The sequence below is a fragment of the Diabrotica virgifera genome, chromosome 1, assembly GCF_917563875.1.
Source record: "Diabrotica virgifera virgifera chromosome 1, PGI_DIABVI_V3a".
Classification (NCBI taxonomy): Eukaryota; Metazoa; Arthropoda; class Insecta; order Coleoptera; family Chrysomelidae; genus Diabrotica; species Diabrotica virgifera.
This window is the reverse complement of record NC_065443.1, coordinates 81688873-81712621: the sequence shown is the minus strand read 5'-3', so window position 1 is coordinate 81712621 and position 23749 is coordinate 81688873. Positions and strand designations below refer to the sequence as shown.

Sequence of the window (23749 nt, the reverse complement as noted above, 5' to 3'; positions counted from 1 at the left end):
GCGGTAGTATGTTCTAAGTATACACATAGAAGGTTTATAGCACGTCCTTGGAATGTTCTAAAAAGAACATTCTTGGTATATACTGAAAAGAAGTGCGGTAGTACATTCTAAGTATATACATAGAACGTTTAAGTACTGTAATGTAGTATATACTCAGTATCTGCTCTGCACATTCGCAATGGTAATTACGCACATTCTCAGTATATACTTTTTCTGAAAAGTATGTTCTATGAATCTACTAAGAACATGAAATTGTTATGTGGGTAGGTACCCTATTCCGAATGAGTTTCTACGAACCTTATTTCGAATAGTTTGTAAGTGGTAAGATGTTTTATTATAAAAATGACGCATTGTATGAAAAAAAAGGTAAGATGATTTTTGTCACAAATTGAATGAGGAATTCAAATATCTAAGTGTCGTACTATTGTTTTCTTAAAAAAATTCCGATCAGAATCCGTATGCACGCCAATAATGAATATAAAGTTCTTAATTGTATGTCAAAAAATTCCGAATAACTATCTCATAAAACCCACCAAATTTCATTTCCATATCTTAACTGGTTTTAGCGCAATAAATAAATCGTCAGTTTGTAAGAAATAATTTCAACACCCCGTATCTGAGAAACAAAACAAAACATACGTTTATAGAGCAACGTGTCATTATTCTTTCATGCAGAAATACTCCTTAAAGTTTGTCACACTTATTTATAAACACCCTGTATAAAAACATTATGGTAGGGGAGCCCAAGCGGGGATTTTTGCTGTTACTCGAGAGCCTCAGATTATCATATGGGGAGAAACCTGGTACCCTGTATATAACCTACCTACCTACCTACCTTAAAATATTAAATGGGACCCCCAAGTTTTTATTGCAGATGTGGATTCTTTAGGTAAAATAAGCAACTCTTATTTGAGACATTTTTTCGAATTATGGATAGATGGCGCTATAATCAGAAAAAACGATTATTGGAAATGGAAAATTAAATTAAGAAATGGAAAATCCCCACTAAAATGGGAAATTTTATTTAATTTTTTTTGGTTTTAGGACCTAATATTCACAATCCAATAGGTCCCCATAACGCTCGAGTGACTGCAAATTTAGCATACTTTGCTCCCCTGCCATTTTCTTTGTAACATACTTACTATTATTATCAGCGTGTCTCTGTTTCTTAGAATGCGCCCTTCCTCCAAATACATATTTCTCTACTATTACAAGAGGAGACTCAAAAGTTAAGGTCCAAATGAATGAGAAACCCAGTGTTACTATAAAAAATGCACACCATGACTTGAACTAAAACATATTTACAAAAATTAGATCTTTACGATTTAATATTATTTTTTATTTAAAATGTATTTATTTTAACGGACAGTTATACAGTAAGCACGTAAAGATTGGAATAAATTAATTTTTTTCGTCAATGGGCAATTTTGGAAATAAGTCATGTCGATTTTTATTTTTAAATTATGATTTTTGAGCATATATAATATATATCATACTAGTGACTTCATCCATCTGGCCGTGATGATGTAATCGATGATTTTTTTTTAATATGAGAGAGTTTTTATCAGAGAGTTTTAGAGAATTTTATTAAAGTAAAACTTTCAATTATTTGATTATACAGTATGTCCCTGTAAGTTGTATCCATATGGAAAACTTTATTATTAATTTTACGAAAAAAAGTTATTCTTTATAAAAAGTTCTGCATGGTATAAAACCCAAGATTCAACGATCGGATATCAAATTTTATGAATGTTATACGAGGCATGTCAAAAAGTTTGAATTTCACTCAAGAGTAAAGTAGCTTTATTTCTCACAATATTGAAAATTGCTATTATAAAAAGTTGTTTGGAATTAAAAACTATATTCTAATATGCAATTACATCCTTCTAATTAAAAAAAAATTTGAAAAATTATGGATAACTAACATTATTTTCAGTTATTTCAATTCTGATAACTCTTTTATTATTAATTTTGAAAAAAGTGATTCCTAATAAAAAGTTCTGGATGGTCTAAAACCTAAAATACAACCATCTTATATCAAATTTTATCAATTGTATACGAGATATGTCAAAAACGATAAATTTAGATCAAAAGTAAAGTACCTTTATAGTTCAGAATATTTCAATTAGAAGGATGTAATTACATACTGGAACATAGTTTTAATTCTAAATAACTTTTCATAATAACAATTTTCGATATTGTGAAAAATAAACGTATTTTACTCTTAAGCGAAATTCATATTTTTTGACATACCTCGTATAAAATTGATAAAATTTGACATCATCTGTATTTTAGGTTTTAGACCATGCAAAACTTTTTATTAAGAATCACTTTTTTTCGTAAAATTAATAATAAAAGAGATATCGGAATTGAAATAACTGAAAATAATCAACATTTTTAATGGGAAACAAGCCACAATTTTTCGAACAAATCGGGTTTCGTTGTCAAAATACAAAATACCACTAAAATAAACACAAATGTTGTTGCTAAGTAAAAAAATTCTTCTAATAATTTATTTAATCTGACTCATTTATATTGGCAATTCAGATGTATATTATACATTTTATAGTAGAAGACTTTAAAATGATATCGCCAATATTTATGAGTTGCGTTCCTGGGACGACTTTACTAAAAGATAGTTCATTCGATTACATGAAATCAATCCCAACTCAAGAATATCCGTCACAAAAAATCATAGCATGTGATCTGTCTTTAAAAAGACAACCGAATGCAACGATGATAGTAAAATTCTCGCGTTAGAGATTCCATAGTAAATCACGAGGGAAAACCAGGGATACTATCCCGACATCGTAAGTATTTGGTCTTACATTTAATTTACTTTCAAAAAACGAATACCAAATTCTGACTTTAATATGTTTAAATTATAAATAATATTAATAATACATAGATATACAATCAGTAATACTAAAATATAAAATTTGTACTAACTTGATATGTTATTGACTTACTAATCGTGGTATTTTCTTTCTATTGACTTCCTCTTTCAATATGGGTAATCACATCCTACTGCATTCTACCGAGGAATTTGCGACACAATTGGTTTCATTTAGCATAATTAGAGCCGCTTCTTTGATTTTTCTCTTTTTACTATCTGATTCTTTCAGGACTATACTTGAATCTCTCCACTGAACTCTACCCATACTGAAAGAGGAAGTCAATAGAAAGAAAATACCACGATTAGTAAGTCAATAACATATCGAGTTAGTACAAATTTTATATTTTAGTATTACTGATTGTATACAGTCGGAAAAATGAAAGAATACCCATGAACGAACATATAAAACACGCTGTATTTTCTTGTCACCGTGTCACAAAGAAAATTGTCCAGTGCAAGTACATGTAACAATACTTATTACATGTACTTGCGCTGGCCAATTTGTTGTATCACACGGTGACAGGAAAATACAGCGTGTTTTATATGTTCGTTCATGGGTATTCTTTCATTTTTCCTACTGTATCTATGTATTATTAATATTTTTTATAATTTAAACATCTTAAAGTCAGAATTTGGTATTCGTTTTTTGAAAGTAAATTAAATGTAAGACCAAATACTTACGATGTCGGGATAGTATCACGAGGTTTTTTCCTGGCTTTCCCTCGTGATTTACTATGGAATCTCTAACACGAGAATTGTACTGTCATCGTTGCATTTGGTTGTCTTTTTAAAGACAGATCACATGCTATGATTTTTTTGTGACGGATATTCTTGAGTTGGGATAGATTTCATGTAATCGAATGAACTATCTTTTAGTACAGTCGTCCCAGGAACGCAACTCATAAATATTGGCGATATCATTTTAAAGTCTTCTACTTTAAAATGTATAATATACGTCTGAATTGCCACTATAAATGAGTCAGATTAAATAAATTATTAGAAGAATTTTTTTACTTAGCAACAACATTTTTGTTTATTTTAGTGGTGTTTTGTATTTTGAAAACGAAACCCGATTTGGGCTTCGAAACGTTAATAAAATCATTTTTTTGGTAAAATTGTGGCTCGTTTTCCATTAAAAATAGTTGATTGTAAAAATGCCACAAAGAAATAGCTTCAGAACAATATACTGAAAATAATGTTAGTTATCCATAATTTTTCAAAAAAAAAATAATTAGAAGGATATAATTGCATACTAGAATATAGTTTTTAATTCCAAACAACTTTTCATAATAGATATTTTTGATATACCTCGTATAATATTCCAAAAATATGATATTTGATGGAAAAAATAAGGTCTTAGGTTTTGGACCATGCAGAGCTTTTTATGAAGACTAAATTTTTTTCCTAAAATTAATAATAAAAATGTTTTCCATATGGATACAACTTACAGGGACATACTGTACTTTTTAATAAAATAAAAAACTAAATAAAATTAAATAACCAATAATCCAATAACCAATAATCCAATTTAATTGAATGGCATCGAATCGAATAGAATCGAATCGAATAGAACCAAATACAGTAAAATTTAAATAATGGAATACTGAATAATTTATTGAATAAAAATGGAATTTTTATTTTATTTTTACAGTAAAATTTCTTTAACCTACATAAATAGTAATATCCCTCCATAACAAGTATTCACTTCTGTTGGCACTTCCCAACATGAATGTGCTAGTTTCAACCTTTAATAAATTTCGGTAATGTTCTTTACCAATTAAAAATACTGTATACAATATTTCGCAAATACATATATCTTTTTATTTTACGGTTCTTAAATAATATTTTATCCTTACCGCATTATAATGGCTAAAAGTTAACCTAGTACTAAACTGCGTAGAAACGAGCGTTAAGACAATTCCATGTACAAGATACATACAGTAAGACAACTTGGCCGTTATTTGCAAGATTGGTCTGCTTAGGATCCAGTTAACTATTCCTGCAAATATATAAGTGTAAATATACAATAAAAGAAACATGTGGTTATAGCACGAAAAAATAAGGTCGAGAATCTTACGATACATTTTTTTCGGGATTTATATGCAGTAGAATTACTTCATGGCAATGTTTAGCTTGCATAATTGATGTATTGATGAAGACATTAATAAAAGGAAAAAGTATAACTAAATAGGTACACGGTATGCTGCAACATAAACAGTACTGAAATGAGTATGCCTCAAACGCAGGGTTGCCAACCGCATTTCTCTAGATTATCTGATGATCGCTCGAAAAAGATCCGATTTGTCACGAAAAGATACGCTCGTAGGCGTAACCAGGAGGTTGGGGGGTTATAAACCCCTCATTTCGATGTGCTTCGAGCTTTCTACGCTTAACACCATTACTATTCCATACCTCCCAGAGACCATCCAGTACTTGTAACCCCCCCCCCCCCTTGTGTTTAATGTGAAAAAATTAAAAACCTAAACATGTACGTAATGCAAAACACACAAAAAAACATAATATAATAAAGTACAAAATTCTTATTTTTATTTTGCCATACGTTACATTGTAACATTTTTTTTGATGGTGTAAATTTTACACAGCCAGTATTACCGACACTATCTTTTGTCGCCAATACCTAAAGCCCTAATTGTAGATGTATTTAAGAGGTTTCTTTTATCTGTTTTTATATTGAATACATTACTGAAAACCCTTTCTACACTAGCCAGTGGTGTAACCAGAGGGTTTTGGGGTTGTAACCCCAAGTGGTAACCCCCCCATTGGGAATTACTTTGAGCTCTATACGCTTAACACCATTACTATTCCCCTAGCAAGAGACCCTCCAGTATGTAGTTGTAACCCCCCTTAGGATCTTCCTAGTTACACCGTTGACATTAGGGTTTGGTAAAACGAATGGTAGAACGAATATCAATGAAAATACTTTTTTTAAATTAGGAAACAAATATATTATATTAGCTTCATTTTTTAATATCACCATTTATCCATTATAAAAAAGTATTTTCACAAACCAAAACTTATTTAACAGACGTTTACTTAAGCACTGTACTACATGAAATAAAAATAAAACTAAATCGTGCAGTAGCTATCATAAGTTTAAAGACTAAAAACCCATAAATTAAATCGGACGGCAGAATCCCTGTTTTTGAAATTTGCATTGGATCAGTATGCCTTAAGTGGAAACATTTGTGGATGCAAATTCCAAACAAAATAATTCGCACAGGTCGTTTTGTCCCTTCTTATCTGTCCCTACTTAGATATTTACCATGAAAGGTATAGGATGTCGCTAACATTCATCCAATATATAGGTTATTTATAGAAATTTGGGTGGAACCAAAGAAAATTAATGTGATGTTGGGAATATATGAATGAGAAGCGGATTTTTTTTAAGTTTATTTTTGTTATTAGTCTGTTGTAGTAGATTGGTAGATACACTGAAAAATATACGAACTATCCGATTTATTTAAGGATACGAAGAAGATACGACAACTCTCAAAAAGATACGCACATCGGATAATTATCCGCCGATTGGCAACACTGCTCAAACGTGTATGTGTCATGCGCAATGCGCCGAAACGTACTGAGTGGTTTCCGAAGATCATTATAGCGTATGTGAATGTCGTGTTAATGTTAGGTGCTTTCAGGTGGTTCTCAGTTTTGCAGAAAAAAAATTTATCGTGCTGTTAAGTACTGTTTTCGGTCATACGGAAAACGGTCCAAGCTTAAAATCAACAATGGTTTTAGCAGGACGGGGCAACTTGTCACACAGTCAAGGAGTCTCTTCGAATACTGTGCGATCATTTTGGGGATCGCCTTATTTCGCGTGGCAGTGATTTTCCATACCCATCACACTTACCAGACCTAACGCCACCTGATGCGTACCTACATATGGAGAAGCTGAAGGAGGCAGACCGATCCATCATCTTACATTCCGGAATTTCGGACTAGAATTAAAGATTTTTTCGTGCCAGAGGGCATCTCTAACATCTCTTTTATCGGAAACATCATCGTCATTAATGTTTGCAAGGCTATGTCATGTATACTAAATATATATAAATAATCATAAACACTTCAATATTCATTTCAGTAAGTACTGTTTATTTTGCCGCAAACTGTATAACCTTTTTCATTCATCGGTGAAAAATTCAACACCATCACAACCATCTGCAAGTGATGACTGTTATGACAACTAATTTGTGGTTTGGGATCTTAGAAAATGTTGAGTAAATTACTTGCTTAGTTTTTGACTTACCTCCGTAACCATGATAACAAGAGTATGTTATCCAACTTAATCCTAGACACCAGATTGGTCTTGAAAAACTGTAGTAGAAAGCTTGAACAGTCTGAGAGTATCTTAATGAATAAACAACCTCTTGATATAGAATAGCGCAAGCACCCATTGAAGTGAGCACAATAATCCATATAACAAAATTCACGATCTGTAAAATAATATAATTTTATTTCAATACCAAAATAGCTATTTATAAAATTTGTACTTCACGCAGAAAAAAACGGATGTAGAGTACTGGTCATCTCCAGCAAAGGGATTATTTTAAATAACACTACTAGTTTATTAGGGTTGCAGTAGGAAGGTTGGTCAGGATATCAAAGACACACTCTTTTGACTTTTTGTCTAGATTTCGAGATTATTTTATCCCTTTATCAAGATTCTGTAATGTAGATAAAACAAAAGTGTAAATACAGCAGAACCTTGATTATCCGTGCTCCTCGACCCCGAAGGGTGGCACGGATAATTGAAAAGCACGGATAATCCGAACATGTATTTCTTATGTATAATACATATGTACGTATACACATACATATGTACCTACCATAAAACATACAGAAAAAAATAAATCTTCCATTATGAGTCTCTCTTTCGTCATATAGAGTTTCCGTCAAGTGATTTACGATGACGCTATTTTGATAAAAGCTCAAAAACGAGACTCGAGTAATAGAAAATCATAGCACGGATAATTCGCACCCGAATAATCGGGGTTCTACTGTATGTACAAAATATTACATTGTATTAGTACACTTACTAGTCGTGAGATTATTTAAAAAAGCTTGACGGCACTCAACATGTATAACACAAATATTAACAACCAAATAATTGACAAAATACATTCTAAAATTTAGTGAGGATAACTATTTTATGTGTTTATTTTGTGACATCTTTGGAAAATGTATTTCAACCCTGATACATAGAGAGAAAAAAGCAACCAAGAAAAAGCAGTTGATTGCTTTTTCTTTCTGTTCTCTCCTCACCTGCCGCCAAAGAGGAATTTCTTCCAGCTCAATCATTTTAACTCATAGAATGTAAAATACATACGGCCGGTACAAAAATTACTTACCTTAGATTTCACTAAATATTTGCTACTCTTCGTTTCACGTATATAGATTCCCATCATTATACCAATGCTGTAGTCAATAATTCTAGAATGTGTATCGTATGGACTAAAACAATGATAGAAACAATAGTATTTAATATTAAATGTATCTTCTTTATATGTTCTGTTCTGTTACGGAACAGTAACAGGGTTAAAGTGGAGATTTGCCGGTCACAATGCGGGACAGGAAGATAAAAGATGGAATGCTGAGATACAAAACTGGAGACCGTGGACAGGAAGAAGAGACGATATTGTAAAAGCTGCAGGAACTCACTGGAAAATAGCAGCCAAGGACAGACAGATATGGAAAGATTTGGGGGAAGACCAATGTCCAAAGTTGGATAGAAATGGGTTAAAAAAGAAAAAGAAAGAAGAAATATCTTCTTTGGGAGTTCTAGTTAGACAGTTTAGTAAAATTTGACATCATTGAGAGACAAATCTCTCACGATTGGACTAATAATACTCTGGCAAATGTGTTATGCATTTATGCAAATGTGTTATGTTAGCAAATAGCAAATGTGTTATGTTAGCATTATATTTTTGCAAAATTTTGGAATCTGCTTAATTCGTAAAACAAATCTAACATTCGTTTTAAATAGAGATAGTTCTCTACAAATTGTTTCTCATGACTTTTGATGTAAAATAATTAGGGAAGCAGGAATTAAACAATTTAGAATTTAGAATATTGGTGGATATTCGTATTTTAATGGTTATTATTATTTCGTCGACAGTGTCACATCTAGCTGGAACGTTGCTCTGGGTTAATTAGCAAAATTCATGGAAAAGTTATTTACCAGCAATTTTATTGCTGGAATCGAATTATAAGATTCTATATATTAATAATATAGGTATGCAAAGCCCGCAGATAGTGTGCTACTTTTTTTATAAACAAAATGGCGCCGACAAATCGTATTTTTTTCAATTATTGCTCTATAACTCCGAAGCTTTTAACTTTACAACAAAAACACCCAAATAAAAATTCACCGCAATTAAATTCTGCATAGAGATATGTTTTTCACGATTTGCTCCGACGAAAATTTTCCTCGGAAAATGCGGGTTTTCCTAACAAAAACTCTAATTTTCAAATAAAGTTTTAGGTAAGTACTTAATTATTAATCAATAATTAAATAACTTAGTGACATCAAAGCTTTCTTGGTATAGATTGTAATTCCAGAAGCCGGTGAAAATTAAACGAATATTTTAGCAACAATTCAATTGTTAATTAACAATTTATGATCGCAATAATAACCAAAATAATCATGTTACATTGATCAAACTTATAAAGATTATAAAGATGAGATGCTTATTTAATATTTTATCGACAAAATATAAATTTTTCTTTTTTTTTTGCATAATCTTTAAATTTTGAAAAAAAAATAGTTATAATACGCTAGTCTAATTAGTAAAGTACAAAGAAAGGTTATTTACCAGCAATTTTATTACTGGAATCGAATATAGATCCTATATATTATTAGTATAGGTATGCAAAGTCCGCAGATAGTGTGCTACTTTTTTTATAAACAAAATGGCGCCGACAAATCGTATTTATTTCAATTATTGCTCTATAACTCCGAAGATTTTAACTTTACACCAAAAACACTTAAATATTCACCCCAATTTAATTCTACATAGAGGCATGTTTTTCCCGATTTGCTCCGACGAAAATTTTCCTCGGAAAATGTGGGTCTCCCAACAAAATCTCGAATTTTCAAATAATTTTTTTGGGCCATTAATTATTTATCAATAATTATATAGCTTGGTGAAATAAAAGCTTTCTTGGTATAGATTATAAATTCAGAAGCCGGTGAAAATGAAACGAATACTTTAGCAACAATTAAATTGTTAATTAACAATTTACCATCGCAATAACAACCAAAATAATCATGAGACATTGATCAAACTTAGAAAGATTATAAAGGTGTGATGCCTATTTAATATTTTGTCGACAAAATATAAATTTTTCATTTTTTTGCATAATCTTTAAATGTTTAAAAAAATTGTTATAAACAAATTAACATTTCTCAGAATTGTTTATTATATTCTAATTTTAAAAATACTTAAAATGCGTATTTCATAGGTCTTGAAAATTAATGCTTTAAAAAATTTATCCAACCATTTGCAAAAAAGTTATGAAACAGCAAAGTAAATATACGATTTCTTCGTTGTTTATAATTTGTTTTAATTATTTCAAAGCTTAAAAGTGAGTCTATGGTACAATCTAATTACTCACAAAGAATGTCAAAAATTAGTGCAATGGTTATATTTTAATCAAAGATTAAAAATACTTTTTTTTTGTAATTTTTAGCGCAAAAGTAGGCCTGATACAGAGTCGGAGCTAAAATGTTCACTCGAAGCGACTGACACGCAGCATACATTATTTATTAAAAGTGTACGTCGCGCGGCCGCCGGTCGTCGCACCGAGTGAAAATTTTAGCTACAGTACTGTATTATTCTACTTTCGCGCGTGTAAATTACAAAAAAATATATTTATAATCTTTAATTAAAATATAACCATTAAACTTATAATCGATATTTTTTTGTAAATAATTAGCTTGTAATTTAAACTCACTTCTACGCTTTGAAAGAATTAAAAAAATTATAAACGCCGTAGTAATCGTATGTTTACTTTGCTGTTTCATAACTTTTTTGCAAATGGTTGCAAAAAAGTTTTAAAGCATTCATATTCAAGATATTTTTTAAAATTATAATATAATAAAAACTTTCTGAGAAACGTTAATTTGTTTATAACTATTTTTTTTAAAACATTTAAAGATTATGCAAAAAAATAAAAAATTTATATTTTGTCGACAAAATGTTAAATAGATAAATAAAAGATTTCAAAGTTTAATCAGTGTATCATAATTATTTTGGTTATTATTGCGACCATAAATTCTTAATTAACAATTGAATTGTTGCTAAAATATTCGTTTAATTTTCACCAGCTTCTGGAACTATAATCTAAACCAAGAAGGCTTTTAAGTCACCAAATTATTTAATTATTGGTAGATAATTACTTATCTAAAACTTTATTTGAAAATTAAAGATTTTGTTGGGAAAACCCGCATTTTCCGAGGAAAATTTTCGTCGGAGCAGATCGGGAAAAACACGTCTCTACGCAGAATTTAATCACGGTGAATTTTTATTTGACTGTTTTTGTTGTAAAGTTAAAATCTTCGGAGTTATAGAGCCATGCGCCATTTTGTTTATAAAAAAGTAGCACACTATCTGAGGACTTTGCATACCTATATTATTAATATATAGGATGTTATAATTCGATTCGAGCAATAAAATTGCTGGTAAATAACTTTTCCCAAAAATGGCCTATTCTCCAATAATCAGCCCAGACTACGTAGTGTTTTCTCAATTCTCCTGTTACACTGTTGTCAATAAGGTTATAATAAAGAATTACAATGGATAGTAAGAATTGAAGTCATCATGGATTTACTAGTATACATTTTATTATATTTATGGTAGTATAGTAATGTACCCTCGGAGATCCGTGGAAAAAATTTACACCCAAAATAACAAAATTCAGTTTGGCAACACTGTGCGAATGTTGATAGTAACATATCCTTTTTAAGATAAGCACAACTGTAATTTAGTCCAAACAAATTAATATATTTTTTTTGCCAACAAAAATGAGATTTTTCAACCAAATAATGTTTCAAGATGTGCAAAATAATTTTTAATTGGGTTCTGCTAATGGCTTGCTTTTTTTGTCATTAAAGTAAAAAAAACTAAATTTTACTCATTAAATCAATGTTGTCCGGTTATCGTCTTAATTATTTTAACTGTACTAATATTCGTTGAGTAATTATGAATGATTAATAGGTCGTTAAAACATTTTATCTGTAGCGGCTTCTGGAATATCTTAAAAATATCGAATTTCATTGATAAAATGCGCATATTCCACCGATCTTCGCTTCGACAATACTTGTTTATACACAAAAAATTATTTTTAAGAGCGTAGGCGCAAAATTTCTAACCAATGCTTTTTTAAATGCATTAACTTTTTTCGAATCCTGAAAAAGCTAATAAATATTTTAGAAAATTTAAGCGCAGAGTGAAAGATTAGCGAGAATTATTACCGAGGGTTAAAAGTCCCTTAGAATAAACAGCGTTTCGTTTGAATGAGATATTTGAAATTAAAAATCACACTAAATATTCTTTTCTTTTTTACCCTGTAAGTCTTCAGTAAAATACTTATTAGTTTTCTCAGGATTCGAAAAAAAATGAATGCATTTAAAAAGCATTGGCCCGAAATTTTGCGCCTACGCTCTTAATAAAAAAATATTAAACTTACTTGTCGTATTCTGTCCATATAAGTCTAGCAGCTAAGGGTAATACAGTAAATAATATATTTAATGTCCAGCAAATTCCCATTACTAATTTGAAGTTTTTGCTGCTTTTCGCAAGTATTACAGATAATGGTATTAAGATTATATTAGCAATTATGAACAACTGCATATCTGCTGATAAATACCAGCTCGGTATGACACACTAAAAGTAATAGGGGTACATAATTAATAAATACACATTCATTTTAAAGCAAGTTAATTTCTTGCAACGTGAGCCTTACTCTCCATCTGTAGAATCAACGAGATAAACGTGGAACACGACTACCCTTCCATGGTGTTCTAGACTTCAGAAGCGTAGCGTATATAAGAGAGGATTTGAATGAACCAGATTTAGTCATAATATCGATTTTTCGACGTTTTAGTGCGTAAATAAATTAAAAATGAAGACTATAAATTAAGTGTTTTCAATTAAAAGAAAGTTAATAAATAAATAAAAACATAACATTGGTGTGAGAAGTGAGATTCGTAAATAAATTGTGTGATCATGGTTTCCCTATATAAGTTGAAAATTAGAGACTTGCGTTTCGAGCTCGAATATAATATCCAAGAGTGAGAGTTAAAGTTAGAATAAAATACAGCTGCGATATATTGTTAGAATACTCTGAAAATATAATTGGTCATTATCAAAAAGGATTCAGATGAAATAGAGCCACTACAGTTAATATACATTCATATTAAGAACGATACAAGAAAAAGCTTATGAATACGACATAGAAATGAACATAGAACAACGGTTTAACTCGAAATACAGGTGAGTTTGCTATAATACATAGCTAGATATATGATATACCAATCATCTTTAAGTCCTTTCAAATCAACCAAAATCCCGAAATTTCAAGAAATGACTTACAAGTTTCTCTCTATAATTGATGGATTCGACCGTTACTTGATGGAAGTTCATTTTATCTCACAATAAAACACTGAAAACTTTTGTTTTCTATACTTCCACAAAATTTATTATTTACAACTAAGTGACTACAGCTGTTTCGGCAGAGTGCCTTTCTCTAAGAAGACTTAAAAAGGCAAACACATTGTAAATTATATCACTTGAGAAAGGCACTCTGCCGAAACAGCTGTAGTCACTTAGTTGTAAATAATAAATTTTGTGGAAGTATAGAAAACAAAAGTTTCTCTCTTTTGTTCTCGATTAACAAAGCTAACCAAGGTCCGGAACAGAACGGCCAACGAATGTCTCCTGATTATTTCGCACTTCAAATGGTTAGCTACAAAAGTAACATCTACTTTGATGGCCATAAACGAAAACGATTTAATAATATCTTTTTCTGTCCTATGCGCTATACCAAATCTGCAAATCTTTTACGCTCTGTAAACTTTTCCTTTTTTCTTTTTCTAGTTGTTCTAATATTTAATATATATGTTACAAGGTTAAATTTATTATCCAGTTGGAGTTGACCATTCCTAGTTCGAGTCAACTCAAACGGCTGGTTTTAGTAAAAGTTGCTTTTAATATAAAATTAAGCTTTTTATTCAACATTTACTAGTAAAAGTAGACTCCAACTAGAAAAAGTATACTCATCCTAATGCCATTTAGTAAGAGTTGATTCTTTAACAACATAAACACAAACAACCGATTCTAGAAATAAAATGTTACTGGATATCTTCAAATCGTGATAAGTAGTTGAAACAGTCAAAACAAAGAGATGTGCAGGTGCACTCATCAAAAAAGCACTGAATGGATCCAGGCATAGTCAACTCAAACTAGTAAGAGTTGATTCTCTTTTCCCGCGATCTATTTTCACTAACAAGAGTTAGGAAGAGTCTACTTCAACTAGTAAATGTTGAGTTAGATTTTTCAAATCAACTCTTACTGCTCGTTTTAGTTGGAGTTGACTCGAACTAGGAATAGTCAACTCTAACTGAGAATCAACTTGACTGTAACTTATAGGTTATTATTATTGATATTAAAAATATAATTCATACTTACAACATCATCGTAATTAACATAATTTTGAAGATATAAAAAGAATGACAACCAATGTGTACGACAAGTTTCAATGACTCGTTTGTTGAGTGCATAATAAACGGGGGTGTCATTCATATGTTTGATTATTGTGGTTTGGAAAAAATATACCATAGCCAAAGCTGGAGTTAATCTAAAATAAAAAAGTATCTAGATATAAATTAAAAATATACATAACACTAATACGGGCGTCCATATAAAAAATTTCATGGGGGGGGGGGGCAGACGTAAAGATTTTGCACATTATATTTTGTATACCGTAAAACGGGGCTTCTTGAAAATATCGGGGTAGTATGCCTGCCCACGACTTATCATTGTTGATTATGTGTTTGCCGGTGTGCGTATATGAAAAGAAAAATATTACAAAAATAAGCATTTTTTGTGACATGAATACTTCCATTTGCAAAAGAAAAGAAAAAATAAAATTAGAAATGAGTATACGGGGTGTCCAGAAACTCTACCGACAAACGAAGACAGGAGATTCTTCAGATAATTTTAAGACAATTTAGCCTAATTCGCCTAGTCCAAAATGATTCCTAAAGGAGCTAGAGCTCTTTGAAGATGGCTTCTTGTAATTAGTTTTTCTTAAATACCTCCAGAACGCTTCAATTTAGAAAAACAAAAATTGGTACGTATATTTATCTTCCAGAGATATATCGATTCCATCTATTGCCAATTTCTAGTACCGATCATAGGCGTCCGTTTTGGGTAGGGCAACGGTTATTTTATCACATAACTTTTTTGTCTTTAACTTTTAAGCATTTTTGACACTGGATTATTAAATTGTGAGGTATTCTAGTACTAAAAGGTACTCTTGGTTTAAGTCCATAGGACACACGGTTTTCTAGAAAAATCGAATTGAAAATTTTTCGTTTTTTGAATTTGAATAAAAATTGAAAAAAATTTTCAAAAAAAACGGTGTATTTTATCAACTTAAAGCAACAGTAACTTTTAGTACTAGAATACCTCATAACTTAATAATCTAGAGTCAAAAATGCTTAAAAATGAAAGACAAAAATGTTATGCGATAAAATAACCGCTGACCTACCCAAAACGGACGCATATGACCCGTACTAGAAATTCGCAGTTAATGAAATCGATTCATCTCTGAAATATAAATAAACGTACCAGTTTTCAGATTTCTAAATAGTTTTTTTTTTCAAATTTTTTTTTGGAAATTCAAAAAAATTAAAATTTTCAAATCGATTTTTCTAGAAAACGGTGTATTCTATCGACCTAAAACAAGAGTACCTTTTAGTTTTAGAATATCTCACAATTTAATAATCCAGAGTCAAAAATGCTTAAAAATTAAAGATAAAAAAGTTATGCGATAAAATAATTGTTGCCCTACCCAAAACGGAAGCCTATGACCAGTACTAGAAATTCGCAATGCATGGAGTCGATTTATCTCTGGAAGATAAATTTGTGTACCAATTTTCGTTTTTCTCAATAGAAGCGTTCTGGAGTTATTTAAGAAAAACTACTTACAAGACGCCATCTTCAAAGAGCTCTAGCTCCTTTAGGAAGCATTTTCGGACTAGGTGAATTGGGCTAAAATATCTTAAAATTATCTGAGCAATCTCCTGTCTTCGTTTGTCGGTAGAGTTTCTGGACACCCTGTATATTAGGGGAAGTCTAGGTGTGGCACCAATTGATGCCAAAATGAGAGAGCACAGGTTAAGATGGTTTGGTCATGTTCAACGTCGAGACGTTAATCACCCAATACGAAGAATAGCTGAAGTGCAGATTCCTGGAAGGAGTAGGAGAGAAAGACCAAAGAAGACCTGGGGGGAGACGATAGGGCAGGACATGTTGGTAAAGGGGATTAACATTGATATGACCCAAGATAGAATTGTGTGGAGAAATGCAATTAGGGAAGCCGACCCCGAATAGGGATAAGGCAAAGAGAATGATGATAATAATGATGAATACTTCCATTTGCAGAATTGCTATTTCTATCGGTAAGTTGTTAAGATTTCGCTTGCCTAACTTGCATTAATCCCTAATCCCGAATCTAACCTTTCTTTAGGCCTAATTTAAATTTTGACACCAGTGGCGGCGACTTTATGATTTAATTTCATTTTAGGGGCTATTTGAAAATGGTAAGAATTTATGAAAGAAAAGTCGGAAGCAGATCCTATCGGAATTATAGTCAAGAGGACTTAAACAATGCCGTGCGAAGGTATAAAAAAGGCAGGCAACACTCCTTATGGAAAAGTGGTCCCGGTCAAATTTGATGAAAGTTTAGCCAATGATACTTCTTGATGTGTAGATTAAAAAAGTCCATGGCACCTGGGTCTGAATAACTACTATTCTCGAGTTACAGCCTTCTGAAGTTATTGGATTCGAGTGCTCGGTTTACGTTAATTGCACTAATTTACGGTCAAGTGAACGAAAATATTTATTATTAGAAGAAGAGAAACTTATGTTCTTCATACATACTTGCGTGTTGTATATGAATTTGTGGTCAAAAATAGTTGGATCGTATTTTAGTCTTCAGAAAACCTCCGAAAAGTCTTCAGAAAACTAAAGAAGTACGGTATAAAATGTGCTGCTAGATCGATATAAGCATTATCATGTTTTCATGAATGCTTCTCAGTTATGCAATACCAGCAAAACTGCAGTTCGGCTTTATCTTTAGAAAACTACTGAACAGTGGCGGATCTAGGGGGGATAGGGGTAATTCCACCGATAACATGTTCCAGAATTAATTAAATAATTTTATTTAACAAAAATGACGAAAAGACGTAATCCCAGAGCACGGGCGCCCATATAAAAATTTTTAGGGGTGTTGCAAACGTGAAGATGTTGCACATTATATTTTGTATACTTTGAATAACCATATATAATTCAAAGCACTCGAAAAGCCAGGAGGGCCACAGCCCCCCCTGCCCATGAGTATGGGCGCCCATGGCCCAGAGTACGATTTAAGGACCAGAGAAGATGAGTTATGGCTGTTTCACATTATAAGAATTTTGACCGTACGATGCGATGGTTGAACTTTACATAGTGGCCCGAGGAATCTTTCTCCCTTCACCGAACGTTTCAAGCGGTAAAAGGAGAAAGATTCCATATGATTGCTCGAGCCACTATGTAGATTGTAACCATCGCACGATCAAAATTCTTATAATGTGAAACAGGGCTTACGGGTGTTAAGAGTACGAAATTGGAAAACCAAGGCGGAGGATAGAAAGAAATGGAAGCTGATTCTCGAACATACCGAGGTCCACCAGGGGTTCTACAGCCAATGATGATGAGCTTTTTAATACAAAATATTATTGAGAATAATGTTGTAGGGCTATTTTTATAACAACTATAATATTCATACTTAGGTATAATCATAATAAACTTTTCTCTCTGTATTTTTTTAAGCAAACAAAAATGAAATATGATTTGTCATTTCGTCTATTTACTTAAATGGTTAGATATAATCCTGATACTTACATATATTATACGCATTTGCAATAGGCAAAGACTAAGTTACATCTTCAAAAGCTACTAGTGTACACAGATTTGTCACTAGATGGCACATAACTTTCAGCACTTGAGTTGTCTCAATGACAGTTTAAAGGTTTGTTGATGCTATGAGTTGTCAAGTATCAAACACATATTACACAAGTTTATTTCAAAATCTTTTCAAACTATACCATTTGTTAGCTATTTTTTCAGTTATTAGTATTTATTAGTATCTATATAAAGTTCATAGTGTTAGTTTAGTTCAGTTCAGTTAGTTCAGTAGTGTTAGTATTCATTAGTTGTTAGTATAAACTTTAATAAATATTTATAGATCATATTTGACTGGAAACAATACTATGGCTCACAGTCAGCCTAGGTTGCAACGTGAAAGCCCCAACGTGAAATAGCTGTCGCAAGACGTGAATCACTGAATCTTCCACCCTTGAAATTGAATGAAGCTTCAAAACTGTGCATTAACTGTAATAATTACATTAGAAATGAAATATCGTTACTTGAAGAGGATCCAACTTGCCTTAAACTGAATGTGTTAACACAAACAGCTAATGCTATATGTTTATTTTGTAATGCTACTAATGATATTCAGCGAATGTCAATGTCTTGTAGGGTGAACATTTTTATCAAAAGAAATATTTTCGTACCTTACGACGTCAGAGTCTGTGTAGGACATTTAAATGAAAAGGGCCTAGTTCCTGATATTTTGTTACCTGGTCTAGGTTTCACTAAACGACCATATAAAATCAAAGGTCCAGAATTAGAATTGTTCTTAGGCGAACTTAGAATCTGCGTTGCTAAAGAAATAAAAGGTCTAAATATTGATAATTTAGATAATGAAGATTTTCAATGTTTGGCTCCAGTAACTAAAGAACAATTCGAGGAACTATTTACTTATTGTGATCCTGTTTTCAAAAACGGTAAAGACAGATATATTAATAAAAGAGATTTACTGATGTTTCTATGTAAGTTGAGACAAGGTTTGAGTGACAGTTTTCTCAGGGTTTTGTTTGGTTATTATACTAGACAATATGTTAGTATAACAGTAGAATGTGTTCGAAGATCACTAATTCAAAGGTCTGTTGTGCAAAATATTGGGCCCCAAGCAATACCAAGGAACCAATTCATTCAGCAACATGTAACGGCTTACTCAAATATTTTGTACAATCCGAATCCGAATGAACCAAAGGTGATTGCATTAGTAGATACAACATATGCCTACTTACATAAAAGCAACTGTTTTCAAGTATTTCGACAATATTATTCAATGCACAATGTTTTAAAACCAACATTAGTTGTAGCACATGATGACTATATTTTATCGATTTTTGGACCATACTTTTCTGATTCGTACAATAATTAATGATGCCAACATTCTTCAACATGAATTTAACAGAGATGGAAATTATTTAAGAGATTGGTTCCAAAATGGAGACATACTCCTGGTAGACAGAGGATATCGAGATTGTATACCATTTTTACAATTACTAGGTATCGAACATAAGATGCCAGCCCTTTTGCCACGTGGACAAAAGCAACTTTCAACTGAAGATGCTAATAACTCACGCATTATTACGAAAAATTGATGGATTGTAGAAGAAAGAAATGGTCATTTACGCTCTGTCTTTAAATTCTTTGCCAATCCTATAAACATGCACCATGCAAAAAAACTACTAAATGATTTTTACCGTATTGCTGGTGCACTATTAAATAAGTATCACCCACCGATCCACATGCAAGGTGCTACAGCTGAAGCAGCTGAACAGTTATTACAGAGGTTACTAATTCCCAATGTTGTACAAGCTAGAGTTGAGACTGATAATCTGATTAGAAGAAATAGTCAATGGAGAAGGCTTCATAATCATGATTTTGCTAACTTTCCTGTTTTCGACTTAGACTACCTAAAAGACCTTACGATTATACGATTTGGATATATCAAATTAAACTGGCACCATCTTACATACAAGATAAAATAATAAGAGAAAATGACGAAGAGTCTCAAATTGATGAGAATATGGATGAACCGGGATTCATAAGAGTTCGAATGTTTTCTAGGTTTCGGCAATCTACAAAACACCAAGTATTCATTTTCTGTACGGTTGATGAAGATAATAATGAAGATGAGCCTGTAGAAGAACCGATTAACGGGTACTACTGTACCTGTCAATCTGGTGCGAGAACTGTAGGTACTTGTGCTCATATCACCAGTGTGTTATGGTTTTTAGGCTTTGCAAGACATCAACCCAATGTTAAGTATCCTGATAGGTCGTTAGTTAACACGACGTATGATGCATCTAACCGAAATCAGCAAAATGTTAACATACGAATAGTCGAAGATGATTTAAACCCGATTTTTCTCTGGTCCTTAAATCGTACTCTGAGCCATGGGCGCCCATACCCATGGGCAGGGGGGCCGTGGCCCCCCTGGCTTTTCGGGTGCTTTGAATTATATATGGTTATTCAAAGTATAAAAAATATAATGTGCAACATCTTCACGTTTGCCACCCCCCTAAAAATTTCTATATGGGCGCCCGTGCTCTGGGCTTACGTCTTTTCGTCACTCTATACGCTCTTTGGTTATAAATATGTTTTGATGGCTCCATCTCGTTCATTTTCGTTAAATAAAGTTATTTCATTAATTCAGGAACATGTTACCGGTGGAATTACCCCTATCTTCCCTAGATCCGCCACTGTTCAGTAGAAGCATTCACGAAAACATGATAATGCTTATATCGATCTAGCAGCACATTTTATACCGCACTTCTTTAGTTTTCTGAAGACTTTTCGGAGGTTTTCTGAAGACTAAAATACGATCCAACTATTTTTGACCATAAATTCATATACAACACGCAAGTATGTATGAAGAACATGAGTTTCTCTTCTTCTAATAATAAATATTTTCGTTCACTTGACCGTAAATTAGTGCACTTAACGTAAACCGAGCACCCGAATCCAATAACTTCAGAATGCTGTAACTCGAGAATAGTAGTTATTCAGACCCAGGTGCCATGGACTTTTTTAATCTACACATCAAGAAGTATCATTGACCAAACTTTCATTAAATTTGACCGGGACCACTTTTCCATAAGGAGTTTCTGAGTTTTCCTTTAATGCAACTAAGCGAATAATACCAATGTAACTTTATATAGAAAAATTAACAATTTCAATTCCCAAAATCCTGATCATCCTACTGCGATATCAGATGCAGATGAAAAAGCCCTTGTTAAAGCTATTGGTAAGGCTTCAGAATGGGGTTTTCCCTTTGGTCCCTCCAGTATATAGAGTTTGGTTGAAAACTATTTAAATAGAAAAGGTGCACAAGTAAAAACTTTAAAAAATAATCGACCTGTGCAGATTGGATGGAGCAGTTCCTAAATCAGCACAAAGAACAGCTGTCGAAGAGAATATCGCAGTCGATTAAACAAAGTCTAGCTAAAGTCGACCATAAAATGATTAATACATATTTTGACAATTTGTCAAGAGTATTAGAAAATGTGATTCCCGAAGCTGTCGTTAAGTACGACGATTAATAAAACCGTGATTTTTATCGATTTTAATGAAACTCAGACACAATAGGTTTTTATTTCATTTTGCTATTTCAAGTAGCCCCTACAAAGGGGCTATTTTAAATACTACGTTTTTAAAGGCTTACTCTCAAGTAATCCCACCGAGGGCCTACTTGAAAATTAACAATTAATATTTTTTTTTGCAAAAATGGAGAAGCCAAAACACTTTTTTAATAAGGAAAAATTATCTATAGACCATTTCGACCATCACAATAATTTTTACTTTCAAAAATATCTTTAACTTATTTGGTGGCAGAAGGAAGTTTCAAAAAATTTTATCAGGTAGCCCCGTTTTACGGTACTTTGGATAATCATATATAGTTAACAGCATCCGAAAAGCTAAGGGGGGCACGGTCCCCCTGCCCATGGGTATGGGCGCCCATGAACACGAATATGAGGCTACTATTTCATCTAAAATGTTGAACTACAACAGTTTATTGTTAATAATTCTTATCAGCAGTATAGGCCTGGATCCCGCGTACCAAAAAAGTTGGTTGATAGCAAGCTGGTTGGTTGATGTATGGGAATACTGGAACACTTCTTCTTCTTCTTTCTCATAATCCTTAGTGCCATTCAGGGCGTCGGATGTCGGGTTCCGCCTTTTATCCACTTCTTCCAATTGCTTCTATTGGTGGCCAGGTTCTTCATATCCATCATACTGATGTGTCTCCTTTCACCTATATCTTGGATCTGGTCCATCCATGTCTTCCTCGGCCTTCCCTTTTTCTTTTGTTTCCCATTTTGGCTTCATGTACCTTCTTTGTAAGTCTATTTTGCTCCATTCGTTGTATGTGTCCAAATCAGCTTAATTGTTTGTTTTCGATCTTCCTAATTATCGGTTCTTGTTCCAGCTCTCTTCTTATATCTTCATTTCTGAATCTGTCAAACTTCGTAACTCCGGCTATTCTTCTCATGTATTTCATCTCGGTCGCGTTTATCATTGATTCATGTTTCTTTTGGACAATCCATGTTTCCGCCCCATTTGTCATTATCGGATTTACTATGCTGTTATATACTCTGAGTTTAGTTTTGTTGCTTATTTCTGACTTTCCAAAAATTGTATTATTTAAAGAGTAGTACACGTACTGGAACACATGAAGTTTTAATTGTGGAACGTGATTTTAATTGTGGAACGTGTCATCCTGACAAGTTTATGATTGTGAATACTATCAGGTTGTTTTTAAGCTTATTCAATAGCAAACTTTATGGTAGGAGAGCAAAGTATGCTAAATGTGCAGTCACTCGAGCGCTTTGGGAACCTATTGGGTTGTGATTATTAGGTCCCAAAACCAAAAAAAGTTAAGTAAAATTTTCCATTTTAGTGGGGACTTCCCATTTTATAATTTTCCATTTCCAATAATCGTTTTTTCCGATTATAGCGCCATCTATCCATAAGTCGAAAAAATGTTTCGAATAAAAGTTGCTTACATATTTTTATGCAAAGAATCCAAATCTGCAATAAAAAATGGGGGATCCCATTTAAGATTTTAAAGTAACCCCCCACCCCATTTCCGTGGGGGTCGTGATTGGTACCATTCGATAGTTTTCAAAAATATTGAATAAGTGTATTTTGTAGTTTTTCGATCTTATGTTTATTTTGCGAAATATCGCGTGATTTGTATTTAAAATTTTAAATTTACCCCCACCCCTCTCCGTGGGGGTTATGTTTGGTATCTTTCGATAGATTTTTGAAAAATATTGAACACGTAGTTTTTAGTTTTTCGATCTGATGTTCATTTCGCGAAATATTCGCTTTTTTTTTGTGAAACTTTTTGACTCACCCATTTCCGTACGGAGGGACCGCAGACGTTCGGATACAATTATTAGCGTCTCTTTGCAAAGGCAATGACGTCGACTTTGCAAAGTAACAAGACACTTACTCAACACACACTACACATTACTCCCCTGAGTTAGTGATAAGTTATAGTCTAAAAAACAATTATGAAATTTACTGGCCAGTTGGTTGTGAAAACCAGTGCCAATAAAACACAAAACACACACACATTTCCGTACGCCCCACTCAAATCGTCAGATTTGTGAAATATACACTCTTTTGCATGTAGTTAACTTAC

The 23749-nt window shown here is 32.4% G+C and overlaps 1 protein-coding gene across 1 annotated transcript in view; it reads right to left on the bottom strand.

Annotated features, from left to right (window-relative positions):
- The window catches only part of LOC114332670 (nose resistant to fluoxetine protein 6-like), a 60954-nt gene that overhangs the window by 2227 nt on the left and 34978 nt on the right, over positions 1 to 23749 (bottom strand). The window contains exons 7-12 of the mRNA XM_028282499.2: positions 14608 to 14776; positions 12608 to 12804; positions 8269 to 8371; positions 7167 to 7353; positions 4753 to 4895; positions 1143 to 1290 (exon numbers count right to left, since the gene is read on the bottom strand). Coding sequence (XP_028138300.1) covers positions 1143 to 1290; positions 4753 to 4895; positions 7167 to 7353; positions 8269 to 8371; positions 12608 to 12804; positions 14608 to 14776 — 947 coding nt within the window. The remainder of the gene's footprint in view (positions 1 to 1142; positions 1291 to 4752; positions 4896 to 7166; positions 7354 to 8268; positions 8372 to 12607; positions 12805 to 14607; positions 14777 to 23749) is intronic.